Below are 14150 nucleotides of genomic sequence, written 5' to 3'. Positions count from 1 at the left end.
GATCCCTATCCGAATGTAGTGTATGCTCAGAGTTCATATGGTTGTTGCCCTTCCTGGGATGATGACCTCCTACCGGCCTCTGCAGAAAACAGAAATTAACAAAAAAAAAGTTTGCAATAGCTTTATATTCACCAGTCCTGTGTACTTCATGGATCCCTGAAGATGCTGTTACCTCCTAACCTATGTCCTGTTCTGTGTTAGTGCGGACAACGTATCCGAGGAAGAAAAGATCGCAAGACTAGAGGAGATAAATCGACTGAAAGCTAAAATTAAAGAACTTCACGACCAAGAAGTTACAACCTCGGAGCAGATCAACCAGTTTCAGCAAGCGGTTTATAGAGATAAGGAAGAGCGCAACAGAATTGTGTATGTCCTGTCTTTTACTGACACATTGTCTACGCACTGTATTTACTTACATTACATTGCACTCTGAAGGTTTTGCCCTAAAATGTAATGTTGTTCCCTATTGTTATGATTGGGGATAACCTAGTCATTGATGGAGATCTCTTAGGAACCCCACTGATCCCCGCTCCATTCCCTGTCTATGTGACTGCTATAGGTAGATGAACACAATGGGGCGCATTTACTAAGGTCCTTGCGCCAGTTTTCTGTGGGACTTTGCACGTTATTTTAGGTGCAAACTGCTTGCACAGGTATTTAACAAGTGTCTGCACCAGGTAGCTGCACTAGGCATCATGAGACACAAATTAGGGGGCGCTCCAGTGGTAAGCCGGACCGTGCGCAAGTTTTATCATGTAAAGACTGACGGAATTGTTTTGCAATCCCTATGTTAAAGGTGCACCCAAAAAAAGAAGTGTTGCACTCTGTCTGGGCAGTGCAGTGGGCGCCAGATTCATGAAGAACTTGAGCCAGAAATCCTTAATCTTGACCCCTCTGCACTATACACAGGCAGTGCAGTTTGCCCTGTTCTTAGTAAATGTGCCCCAATATCCTGCTATCTCTGCTTGCCTCATAGACATTAAAGGGATTTTCCCACAAAGCAAGTTAGTCTCTATCCACAGATGGTACACCCACTGATCACTAGAATGGGGGTCCGATGTACCCCCCCATCGCACCACTCGTAGAGCCACCGAGATGGCTGGAGCAGCCGTTCGTGCATGGCCAGGCTGGTGGGGAACAGATTTTTAAAATTGGGGTCTACTCATCACTAATCAGCAGGATACATGCTCCACCTGCTGCACAAGGCCTTGTGCTCCAATTGATGGGGATCCCAGCAGAATGACTCCCACTGACCTAAGTGGTTAGCCCCTATAAGAGTTAGATATTTTTCATGGTGGGCAAAAAATAACACATACTTGCCCTGCTCCGGCTCCCAGTTCCTACATTGCTTCTATTTTTGGGCCTGTTCCTGGCTGGAACTTCTGGGGAGTCCAAAGACCCGCTTCATCATTTTAACTCCATTGTCCACTGGACATCCACAGAAGGCCATTGGCTGAAGCAAGTCCCATGACTCCCCTCTCTCCATGCTAGAACTTCAGGTCCGAAAACCAAAAGTATTGGCATGACCTGGAAGCTGGAGTGGAGTTAGTAAGAAGCCTATATGAGATCTCTGTTATGTGTCATAAATGTCTTTACAAGACTTGCGAGTCTTTACTAGAGTCCTTGAAGCTGAGAATGCAAGGGGCATAAGATGAGAGATGATTTACACACTGGAATAATCTGAATAACAATATGGATTGGCCCTAATCATTGCATATGGCAAACCCACATTTTCACTTTAAGCCTCAAATTTACCTGCAGAAAATCATTAAAACAATATACGATAAACAGATATTCTTGCAGGGAGTGTCTCTTGCAGAAACTAGTAAGTCCCGCAGAGCCATCGATCTTCACAAGTGACAACTGTTATTGATTTGTTGTAACTTTTTGAACTTTGGCTTTAAAGGAAGCGTTCAGAGACTGAAAAACATGACTGCTTTCTTCCAGGAACCCCTTCGCCCTGAATATGCACAGAGGCTGCTATTGCAGCTGGTTTCCATTCATTTCTATACATCAGATTCGCAATACCAGCACAAACCATGGTCTGGCGGGTGGTGCTGTTTTTGGAAGAAAGCAGCCATGTTTTTCAACTTCCAGACAACCCCTTTTAGTATTGAGAGCGTGAAAAAAGTGGTTTAATGATTTGTCCAGAAATAGACAAAACGATGCCACTCTTGTCCACGGCATGTTTCCTATTATACTTCTGTCCCCTTAATTTGAATAATGATAAGCTACAGTATAAGACATGGTCCCGTGAAGGATTTATAATTGGTTTTTGAGTTGAGGTGTTCAGAATTTTTGGGGTATTTCTAAATACATGACTATATATACACCTTTGGTTATTTTCTTTAGGAACATGGAGCGAGATCAGAAGCAGAAAGTGGATAATCTCAGGCGACAGATCAAGGAGCTGCAGGACAGCAAGACGGACCGATTGAGAAGATTTGGCCAGCACATGCCGGCTCTGCTCGCCGAAATCGATGAGGCCTACAGGCAGAGGCGCTTCAGGAAGAAGCCCATCGGACCCTTAGGTTTGTAGCAGTTTAGGCTCGTGTCATCCGTGTTGTAGATGTGTGCGGGGTCATTACTATGTAAGAGAATCGCACGTGTTTGTACTTAGGTGCCTGCATACGCTTGAAGGACCCCCAGCTGGCGCTGGCCGTGGAGAGCTGCCTGAAGTCTCTGCTCCAAGCCTTCTGCTGCGACAACCATCAGGATGAGCGGACGCTGCAGAGCATCATGATCAAAGTCTTCCCTCACGGTCACAGGCCGCAGATCATCGTCAACGAGTTCCGCAACGAAGTTTATGACGTATCACGAAGGTGAGAAGGAGGGCTTTCTGCCAAAATATCTAAGTTTACAATAGGTTCACGGGTGTCATATGTGGTGCAGAGAATGGAACAGGGTGCAGACAGCTCCGTTCTGTGTGTAGTGGCTGAGTCGAGTCACTGCAGTTTATCTCACTTATAAACAGATGGGATCTGTTCTGCAATACCCTGGTCTGACCACTACATGGAGAGCGGTGCTGTCTGCCTCCTTCTGCATTCTCTGTTTATCATCTGCTACAAACGACTAATCAATGGGGGACTTATTGTTAGGCTACATCATCAATATTACTTTTAAGACCTTTATTGTTTTTAATGAATCTTGTAGAATATTTAGGCAGTCTTCAGTATAAAGTAGTGGGTTTTACAGTTATCCAGTATAAGGGTATAGGGGACTGTATGTATAAAAAGGCAGAGGCTGTTGTAGCACATGTAGGAGCAGACTACATGGGGTTTATTTGTAGTCTGTTACCATTGGAGACACACTGCATTAGAACTTAAGACACCAAACCAAAATGGCTAAACAAGAGTACAGTATTTGTAGAAATTAGTCACTCTAGGACAGTGGTGGTGAACCTATGGCACGGGTGCCAGAGGTGGCACTCGGAGCCCTCTCTATGGGCACCTGTGCCATCACCCCAGCGCAGAGTTCGCCAGACCAGATTCAAGGCCTCTTGCAGTCTAAGGTAGCCCAAGACCCTTCAAGGAAGCTACAATGATCTACACCTTCTTTCTACCGTATTGGTGTCCTCAGGTGCCTATACAATTTAAACATGTGACAGAGCAGGGAGTAATAAGTTACTGCTTAAATTGACGCATCGGCACTTTGCGAAAAAATACGTGGGTTTTGGTTGTAGTTTGGGCACTCTGTGTCTAAAAGGTTTGCCATCACTGCTCTAGGACATGTAGGAATGTAAAAATGTGAGGTTGTCCTTCAGCTTTGGATAAGGCTATGAAGACATTGCAGCTGACGTCTTTTCTACACTTATTTCAGAGCGGTGGCTCACACGCATTATCCGAGCGTATTGACCGCTTTGGAGATTGATGAACCCGTCGTTGCCAACTGCTTGATTGATATGAGAGGGATTGAGACGGTGCTGCTCATCAAGGTATCCGAGTTCTGCATAACGTTGTGATTTATGTCAAGGAATCGCGCATTGTCATGTACAGCCTAGATCTCCTTTTACTTCACACAGTTAAAGGAGCAAAGCACTTTTAATGGGTAACTATTTTGTTTGTTAAAGGGGTTGTACAGTGATTTTTCACACTAAACAAAACACTACATATACAAGAGAAATAATAAATAGCGGTTAGGGGCAAGCGGTTTCCTTCAACAACGTTATGCCATGACTTTCCCAGAAAACAGCTGATCCGTGTCTCACATGAGAATGAAACCTCTAGGTTGGACATTACCTACCTGCCCTGAGAGTATTCTTGTGTCCTTCCCCTTGGGTCAGGTAGCTGAAACTCTCTAAAAAAAATCTACTTAACACAAGGTCATAGGGTGGATGGGATTGGTGCCATTGAATCCAGCCTGGTGCCAATCACATTTGGAGACCAAAGACGGCTCCGCTACTATACTTCTATCAGGAGTACTACTTATTCCACCACCCAAGGGTTCCTAGGACAGACTGAGACCCAGGTGTGTCCCATTCCCCAGATCTCAGAAATGTAACCGGTACATGAATAGGATGTACCTAAACTCCTTATGAATTTACCTGTTTGTTGGAAGAAAAACCCTGTGTGTATTGTACTATGATATAATATCATATTATGACGTGATACTGTATTCCCATATTATCCGCACTGCTCAGCCAGCTTTACGCCCTGCGTAGTGGCCGTGCAGCTCAGCTGCAGCCAAGCCTTCTGTTTGGGCGTACGGATGTTATAAAGAACCATCTGCACCTTGCAGTGTGTTTTGTCTGGCCTGAACGGTGCATATATTCCCACATATCTTGAGGGACAGCCATCAATAAGACATTTTTTGAACAATCTCATTAAGTACATTGTCTCCTATGTTCTATGTCATGTGAGTATAGCAGCGTCTCTTCCCATCAGAATAACAGTGAAGCTCGTGAAGTCATGCAGAAGAGAACCCCACCCAGGAACTGCCGAGAGGCCTTCACCGCCGATGGAGATCAGGTGTATAAAAACCGCTATTACTCCTCCGAGTTCAACCGAGCCAGATACCTGAGCCGTGATGTGGAAGGGGAAATCAGGTGGGTGTCGATGACTCCTTTCCTTACACCTTATACCATTCAGCTTGTTCAGTGTGCATGTGTTTTAAATGGAACCAGAAGCGTAAGATTTTGCCAGACACTTCTGATGATGGCGAATCATCTGGGGAACAAAGGATCTGCGGTGATGGTTGCTCCAGTCTCACTAAGGCTACTTGCACAGGGCTGGAGAAGAGGAGGGGTGAGCGCCACACTCCATAGTGTGGCATTGTGCCCGGCTATACTCTAACTTTCCCCCTGTGCACAGTACGGAATGATGCCACACATGTGTGGTCACCGCACCACCACCGGGCGCCTTAGCCCTCTATGAAGACATATATCGTTGATGGATATATGTCCCCGTATCGACAGTGTGAAAGGGGCCTAAGGCCTCATGCACACTAGCGTACGCTCACGCGGGCCGCAGCCTTAGCTTTTAAAGCTGTGTGGCCAGTGCGGTGGTAAAAATAAAGGAAATGCCCTGTATTTTTTCTGAAACTGCCTGGCTCATTCACGTAGTGACAGCGTGTGCTGAAGTGACCGCGTAGTCATGATGATGGATGACTGATGATGATGTAACACTAATACTTTATCCTGCAGTCACCTGGAGAGAGAAGTCAATGTCATTGTAGCTCAGTTTTCCGATATTCAGCAGCGACTTCGTTCTATAGACTGCGACATCAGGAACAATGATGGCTTACTCCGCCAACATCATGAAACAAAGAAGAGAATACAGGTAAATGGTGTAAACTATGGCAGTTCTGTGTGAAAACGGTGAGGTCCCATCTCCCTTTTCATCCTCCCTTATGCATCGGCCTAGATTCATGTCTAATTCTGTACATACCAGATGAGTAGTGATATATTAGGTGATTATACAATCCGTAGACCCAGGGTTAGATATTTTTTTTGCTTCACACATACTATATATGCCATCCATGGGTATTCTCCACTGCGTGCCTGATCTCCCTGCCTCCTGCTTGTAAAAGCTATCAAGAAGAAACCACGATCACAAGCAGGAGACAGGAGGGAGCATACATCACTGTATGATCTGTATCTATCACTGGCTGCCCATAGATAGCAGTCAGAGTAGAGCGAGTGTCTCCATCCTCTTATTACTTGAAGAGCCAGAGAAATCCTACGACTTGCTGCTGCTGCTGTGAACACTTTGAGTTTTTCTGACCACAAAAATATGCGGTGTGTGAACACACCTTAATATTCTTAAAGTTTGATTTGCTTTCTTTAGTTTCAGTTACTAGTAGTAATTTATGATTATCCTGTTTATCTTTTGCAGATACAGACAAGAGAAGCGAATGCTCGAATAACAGAACTGGAGAATGTGGAAGAACAGCCATCCATCGATATAGCCACACTGGTAAAGAGGTTGCCTTGTATTGTTATAACTTGTCTTAGGCCGGTCGCACACAACTGTGTATGGACCGTGTGGTGGCAGCATTTCATGGACGGACCGCAGTATAGAGACACCAAACATCTGAGTGATTTGATGTAAGGAGTCCCTGCTTCTCTGAAAAACCGTGGCAAGCTGTAATCATGATAACATTGGGGAAGCAGGGACTCTTTGTGTCAGCTATCACTATGACGCTCCCCGATTCACGGACCATACACAGTCCTGTGCCTCCGGTCTAGTAGAGAATAACCCTCCTAAATAAAGTGAAAATATCATGAAGCTATATCAAGATCAGCAAATTTTACTCTAGACTTAGCCACCCCTGTGCAGCGAGAGGATGGCACTTAATGTGCACACGTCATCTTAAATGCATAGATCACATCCATTATTCATGCCCACACCATACAGCTTTTACTGAACATAATCTGCAAAATAAACCATCATTTATATCCAATGTCTGAAGTAATTATTAATTACCATTAATTCCATATATAATTCCACACATTACAATAGATGAGAACAAATGCAAGTACAAAATAAAAAACTACAGGGATCTGGGACGAGTGGAAGGAGGACCCTATCCTTGAGGGCTCACAATGTAAATTGCAGTTTACCCTGCTGTGCCATTTACTGCTGTAGATTTTTTTTTATTTTTTTTTTTAATTAAATCTTATTTTTTGGGGTGTCCTCTTTGTCACAGGAAGGAGAAGTACATGAAAACAAGAAGAGGTTTGAACATGTGAAAGAGAAGATGGAGAAGGCCAAACTGGAAATGGAGGAGTTTAAGTCTCAGTTCTTGGACGCTGAGCGTCAGTATGAGGACATTAAGACCAAAATTAACTCGGTATCTGAGATAGCCGAACCCGTTAAGGTGCGTTGGGTGTCACTTGCTAGTTTCTTTTCATCATCTTGTGGTGAGGGTTTCTGCAGTCTAGCTGTTTTATATTCCCACTTAAAGATTTATTACATTATATATATACATCAAACTAGCAGCCAATACATGTTTTTTTTTTCTATAAATGAGAGGGGATTCTGATTGTATATGATCAGGTGGTAGAAGCTTAGTTTTTTATTTCTTTTTTTTTTACACTTTATGGTTATATGTATATAAGATATCGGCATTCCCCAGGACCCATTCCGCTAGGTTCTGCCTTAATTGCTCCTTATGTAATTCCATTGCTGCTGAAGCCTTATAGGAGGAGTCCATACTATGGTAAGACTTGATGTTATGCATCACTTCTGGGAGATAGAAACCCATCACAAGCAGGAGACAGGAGGAGGCTGCTTCAAGTTGGATACATTAACAAAATTTCACCTAACGATCCGGAGTCTGACATCTATCACTGGCCGCCTAGTTAGAATTTTTTGTTTGGTTTTCCTGTCTTTAGGAAGATCTTCACAAAGTGGATCAGGATATGGAGAACTGTAAGCGCCATAAGAAGCACTATGAGGAGAAGATGAAGGAGCACTTAAATGGCATCAAAAAGCAAAAAGACGAACTGAACGCCAAAGAAAGGGACTTAGAGGTAAAAAAGCGATGATATGGGGGTACAGTCACTTCTGGCACATGGTAAAATTGTCTCCCTTCATATGGATGGGATAAGTTTGGACACAAGCGGATGGATTTCTGCAAGTACCAGATAATGGGACTGTCTGAGACATCTGTCACATATCTGCAGTCCATGAATATAATTAGAATAGGCTCACATAGTGGCCGCCTTGTGCATATGTGGAGTTAGATGGTGAGCTCTGCCGGAAACTGGAGCAGATTTGGATGATTATTCTGTGTATGTTGCAACACAATGTGCTGGTGATATAAAAACAGTGGGGAGTATTTGCATCGGTCTTCTACTTCATTTGAGTTTCTACATTTTTTTTTTTTAATTAAAATTTTTATTCTTGTATTTAATTTTGATTTAATTTACTTTTTTTTTTTTCCTCAAATCACAGGAAAAGATTTCTAAGGCAAAGCAGATTTTTCCCGACAGGCTTGAGGTGTCCCGTACAGCGAGGAGCTTGGATACAGAGATCAACCACCTGCGGGCAAAAATCAACTCTGAACACAATCTTCATGGGAACAGAGAGGAAATAATAAGGCAGGTTCAGGGTGACCTGACAATACACAACAGTGGGACTGAGATGGCGTCTGTACATTTGGTATAATCTGTTAGGCAGACATCTTGGCACCACAAAACTGCTAGGAGACTATAATCCATTTGGTGCAACCTCAGAGATTAGACCTTTGACATTACCATACATGTGTTGGGTATTGTCCATGGTTGTATGTGTTGTTAGTAGCAGCAGGACTGTTAAAGGAATTATAGCATCAAAATTCATTGTGATAAACCAGGGACACTTACAGATCCAGGCACTGTCACAGTGGTAATGTGTGGTAATTCCGTCTAAAATCAACTTTTATCATTATTCTAATGAGCCAGAAGGGTTTGGGGGAGAACGGGGTGGGGGAGTCCCTCTGTGCTGCAGCTTCACAGACTAGTACAGTGTCTCACTCCCTCTGCTTGATGTAATCACAGACAGTGTGAGTGAGGAAGTGCTCCTACACAGTCTAACAGCTTATTAAGATACAGCATGGAGGTGCTCTGATAATGCCCCCAAAACCCTTCAGCCTCATTACTTACCATCATTATAAAAGTCGATTTTTATTTTCACCAATAACAGGGAGTAACATTGTATCATGGGACAAAACCCCTTTCACTCGAGCTGCTCGTGACAGTTTGTGCCTTGTGTTTTGCAGAGAGTACCACGCTGCTAAGGAGAACTATCAGGAGATGGAAAGTAAAATAAAGAATCTCAAAGTGTTTGTTAAATTGTTAGATGACATCATGACCCAGAGATACAAGACGTATCAGCAGTTTAGAAGGTAAGTCCGTGCAGCCGTCCCCTAGCAGCAAGGGTAATGGACACCCCACCTTATCGTCCATCCCCTGTGTGCCCTCTGTTCTTATTGTACCGGTTCTTTTGTTTTTCTCACTATAAAGGTTTCTGCTCTTTCTTATTCTCTGGATTTATAAGGGAAATGTGCAAATATGTTTTCCAGGATGGGACACGGAAAACATTACCTCTTGGCTACCTTGCATGGCTGCCTCCTTACCATCAAGCATGACTTTCAGGAAGCCTAATGACATGATGTGGGATTAAAGCCAAACCAGTATATCTCTTCCAGAAGGAACAGATTCCCAACTCTAGGCAGTGCCGTTTCACTGACTTTGCATCTCGTCAGTACAGTGTAGGGAGCTGGTTTAGTGAGAGGCTTGTGACTAGGGTCCGGTAGTAAAAAGTCTCAGTAAGAAGAACTCTCATTTCCCAACCCTAGTCACAAGCCTCTCACTAAACCGGTTCCTTACACTGTACTGATGAGACATTGAAACAGCGCTGTCTAGAGTTGTCTATCTGTTGCTTCTGGAATAGATATACTGGTTTGGCTTTAATCCCACATCATGGCATTGGGCTTCCTTAAAGTCATGCTTGATGTTTAGGAGGCTGCCTTACAAGTTAGCTAACAGGCATTGTTTTCCTTTTCCCACCCCGGAAAATCTATTTGCATATTTCCCAGAATCCGCTGGTGGAGCATTAATGCCTATAAGTCTACCCACGCCAGCAAAGCTGCCCTTATTGGCAAAGTCTCTATAAATCTAGGGTCAGGGAGTAAGAGCTCACCTTATAAATTTCGGACTCCTTAAATGTGTGCAATGTCAGCTAACAAGGAATCGCACAGAAGGGCTGCACAGAGCCGCCACATCTGTACTTCCTCCTTTCAGACATTTCATTGATGGGACTGTCACCTCGCCAGAGAGGTTTTCACGTATTGTTACTTAGTGACCCTCCACCCAGAAAACAGATGTAACTACACCTACAACCTTGTGTTCTCAACCAATGTTTATGGCCCCTTGTCCTTTCCCCTAGTAGGAAACTGGTACAGCGAGTGTCAGAGTGTCAGTCTCCTTACTCGCATAGGAATAGGAACACCCAAATTATCAATGTATTCTAATATGTGTAAAGGGGTTTTCCAGGAACATGGGGTGGAAAATAAAAGGCATACTTGCCTTGCTCCAGTACTTCCGTTTTTTGGCTCAGGGGGTGGTGGCGGGAATCGCCAACTGAGTGGCCTCCTCAGATGTGGGGGGGGGGGGGGGGAGTCACTTCCTGTGGTGTCCTCTGGTCTGGAGGCCACTTGCTGCGAAGGGACTATTGAGCCCCCAGATTTCTAGCTGGGCATTGGCCTGAAAACCGAAGTACTGGAACACCCCAGGAGCCATATTCCAGGAAATCCAAAGAACAGCCCAACATAGTTAAAAAGTATTAAGCTGGGGACTGGATTTTGCATCATTGGTGACCAGGGGACCTTCAAGATGACCTCTCACCACCTCCTAAACGCTTTTGTTAGTTCCATTCCCGATATTCTTATAGTCCCTGTATTGTCAGGTGGGCGGTGCCAAGCTTTCTGCACCAGTTCAAGACCACCCACTTGACTATTTAGAGAAACCTAATGAACACCGTTATTTGGGCCTTTGGTCATTAAAACGATAATAACCAAAGTCTAATTGTGCCTCAATTTTGTGTCCCATTTTTTTTGTCAGTTTGCACGACTTCTGTTACCGCAGGTCCAAATGTAGGTGTGAACTGCGGCTCGGCTGAGCAGGGCTTATTAAAGGATGTCAATTTTGAGAAAAGTTGTGTGAAGTCTCAAACACTGGCTTTTCATTATCGCCATGCTCTTGGTTTCGCAGGTACCTCACTTTGCGGTGCAAGTTCTACTTTGATTCGTTGCTGGCGCAGAGAACCTACTCCGGGAAGATCTCATTTGACCACAAGAACGAGACGCTCTCCATCACTGTAAGCTGAGCCTATAAGATGGAGATGCTGGTAATCAGATGGGTGAGGGATGTAAGAGATGACGCCTTGTCACCTTCCACCGCAGGTCCAGCCCGGAGAAGGGAACAAGGCCGCACTGTCTGACATGAGGTCCCTCTCCGGAGGTGAACGCTCTTTTTCCACCGTCTGTTTCGTCCTCTCGCTCTGGTCCATCGCTGAGTCTCCCTTCAGATGTCTGGATGAGTTTGATGTCTATATGGTATGGATTTCCGTAATTGTATTCCTAGAACATGTGACTAGCTTCAGATCTGATAGATTTTCAGGGCAGGACGTGCATCAAATGACGCAACAGTACGTAAGCTTTCCTCAACCCCACTAATACATAGCAGGAAAGCAATCTGCTGTGGGGTGTACATGTACCACACTCTTCTGTAGGGGGCGCTGTGATATTAGATCTGTTATAATCTTACAATATAGTGCAATACACATACATTGTACAATAAGGGGTAAGGACTGGGGCAGATTTATAGATCTGTATAGGACAGAATTTAGTCATGACTATTGGGGTGAAAAAAATTGTTCTAAATTGCCTCACGTCACATATGAAGAGTTTTTAGACAGGTTTTTTTTTTTTTTTTTTCTTTTTTCAAAAAAGGAACAAGGTCTTTTTACCTCAATAAAATTGGCAAAATCTAGCAAAAAGTAAGACCACTAACAGGAGGTGTTTAGATTATTAGACTAGTTAACAGAAGAGGTGATCCTGGTGCTGTGGTTACAAGTTTATATCTTTTTTTTTTTGTATACGTTTTAAGCAGTCGGCCCCTCATTTACATAAGTTGCCCATGTGCCTTTACTGCCTCACGGATAATCCCCGAACGTTCATCAAGTGGTTCAGCATTGAGCTGCTTACTTTTGTACTGTGAGCAGACTCCCCATGCTTTTTACTTGTATATGCCTGAGCTCTGCCGGATAGCAGGAGCTGCAGCAGCAGAGTTATGACTCGTCTGCCTCCCTGTCTCGGTTAGTGAGGACGAACTGTGATCAGAAAGATGCAGTGGGAGACGCCATAAGGACGTCCTAGAGCTGTAGGAGAGAGGTCAGCAGTGTATGTATGCAGAGGGCACAGTTTCCTTATATGATGGTCATGGAATACAAAATATATAACTTGTAACTAAAGTACCAGGAGAAAAGACTCTTGTGTTGCTTACATGTTCCTGCAATCCAATTGGATTTCCCATCTGAAATGGATCTATGGGTAATTTGTTTACCACACGGAGTGGGTGAGCTGTATCCATCACTAGAGTTTTTAGTTGGACCAGGCAGTCCTACTATAGGCCCATCTGTAGGCAAAAAGTTTCTACCTCTTGTCACTATAACATTGATACGTAAATATGTAATGGAAGTCAAGAATCTACTCTTTGCCAGGGCTGGGGCCTAGTAATGAATGTGATCTCACCATGTGTCCTTCTTCCCCACTTCTCCTGTGTCTTGTAGGATATGGTTAATCGGAGGATATCCATGGATATGATGCTCACCATGGCCGACTCGCAGCGGTTTCGCCAGTTTATTTTGTTAACCCCACAAAACATGAGGTAAAAACTTCATTTATTCTAGCGAAAATGTAGTCAGAAAAAGAGAAAAAACTTTTATAGCTCCGTTCTCTGTGTAGTGGTCAGACCAGGATACTGCATGTCAGTGGAAGCCGCAATGCCTCTGTTCAGCCACTATGGCGCTGTCTGCTTCCTGTTGTTCCATGATCTGTATGTGTTCTGTGGGGGTATTGGGTGTTTGGACCGCCCCCCCCCCCCCCCGCCCCCCCCCCCCACACACACACACACACACACACACACACACACACACACACACACACACACACACACACACACACACACACACACACACACACACACACACACACACACACACACACACACACACCAATACCAATCTGAGGACTCTCTTGAGGATGGTTCATCCGTATTTTAAAGAGTAAAAATGATGGAAAATTTCAAAACTTTTGGATTTTTTAAGTTTTTGGGTTTTTTTAATCTTGTTTTTCTTCCTATTTGCAGCTCGCTTCCTGCCACTAGTATTATCCGAATTCTCCGCATGCAGGATCCAGAGCGGGGACAGAGCACTTTACCCTTTCAGCCGGCGAACCAGGAGGAGGAGGAAGACAACTGAGTCAATTCCTCATTGTAGACGATCCGCCTGCGGATGTTGGGACTTTCCATGACCTTTTCATTGCTGCTTTCTTTATATAATTTTATTTTTTAACCACAGAACTATCTATAAATAACGTTTCTGCTATATTTTTTCATGTTTTTGTGAACTGTGCAAGAGTTTTATATATTTTCTATCCTATTTTGTTATACTGCTGAGTGTGGAGCAACTGGTTGTGTTCTTAAAGAGTTTAAAACAATGGAGAAAGAATGTTTCACGGCAAAATATTTTATAGTAAAGTTGTTTTATTTATACGATGAATCTGGCAACGTGACTGAGTCAGGTTAGGAGGGGGAGGGCTGTTGGGGTTTTATCATAGATACCCCCCATAGTAAACTTCTGGATCCATTCCATGATGCATTCAAGATTTAATATAGATACATATACTTAAAGGGGTTGACAATAGTGTATTGGTGGGGATGTGAACTCTAGGAGAATGGACCCCCCACCCCCTCCACCCCAGCAATGACAGATAGAAGATGACCTTAAACTCCTTCTAATGAAATCACTAGTAATAATAATAATTCTTTATTTATATAGTGCACACAGATTACACAGAGTTTTCCAAATCAGTCCCTGTCCCCAATGGGGCTCACAATCTAATCCACCTACCTGTATGTTTTGGAGTGTGGGAGGAAACCCACGCAA

The 14150-nt window shown here is 43.8% G+C and overlaps 1 protein-coding gene across 3 annotated transcripts in view; it reads left to right on the top strand.

The window, feature by feature from the left end:
* SMC6 (structural maintenance of chromosomes 6) overlaps nucleotides 1–13763 on the top strand; it is a 29974-nt gene extending 16211 nt beyond the window's left edge. For all 3 annotated transcript variants that reach the window (XM_072143621.1, XM_072143618.1, XM_072143619.1), the window contains exons 13-27: nucleotides 202–366; nucleotides 2353–2531; nucleotides 2621–2822; nucleotides 3820–3934; nucleotides 4884–5044; nucleotides 5642–5777; nucleotides 6333–6413; nucleotides 7147–7317; nucleotides 7835–7972; nucleotides 8397–8542; nucleotides 9202–9327; nucleotides 11195–11300; nucleotides 11386–11538; nucleotides 12774–12871; nucleotides 13352–13763. In XM_072143621.1, the coding sequence (XP_071999722.1) occupies nucleotides 202–366; nucleotides 2353–2531; nucleotides 2621–2822; nucleotides 3820–3934; nucleotides 4884–5044; nucleotides 5642–5777; nucleotides 6333–6413; nucleotides 7147–7317; nucleotides 7835–7972; nucleotides 8397–8542; nucleotides 9202–9327; nucleotides 11195–11300; nucleotides 11386–11538; nucleotides 12774–12871; nucleotides 13352–13463 (2089 nt within the window). In that variant the 3' untranslated portion in view covers nucleotides 13464–13763. The remainder of the gene's footprint in view (nucleotides 1–201; nucleotides 367–2352; nucleotides 2532–2620; nucleotides 2823–3819; nucleotides 3935–4883; nucleotides 5045–5641; nucleotides 5778–6332; nucleotides 6414–7146; nucleotides 7318–7834; nucleotides 7973–8396; nucleotides 8543–9201; nucleotides 9328–11194; nucleotides 11301–11385; nucleotides 11539–12773; nucleotides 12872–13351) is intronic.
* Nucleotides 13764–14150: the final 387 nt, after the last annotated feature.

This window comes from Engystomops pustulosus, chromosome 3 (assembly GCF_040894005.1).
Source record: "Engystomops pustulosus chromosome 3, aEngPut4.maternal, whole genome shotgun sequence".
Lineage (NCBI taxonomy): Eukaryota > Metazoa > Chordata > Amphibia > Anura > Leptodactylidae > Engystomops > Engystomops pustulosus.
Note: the sequence above shows the minus strand (reverse complement) of the source record. Positions and strands in the feature narration are given on the sequence as shown.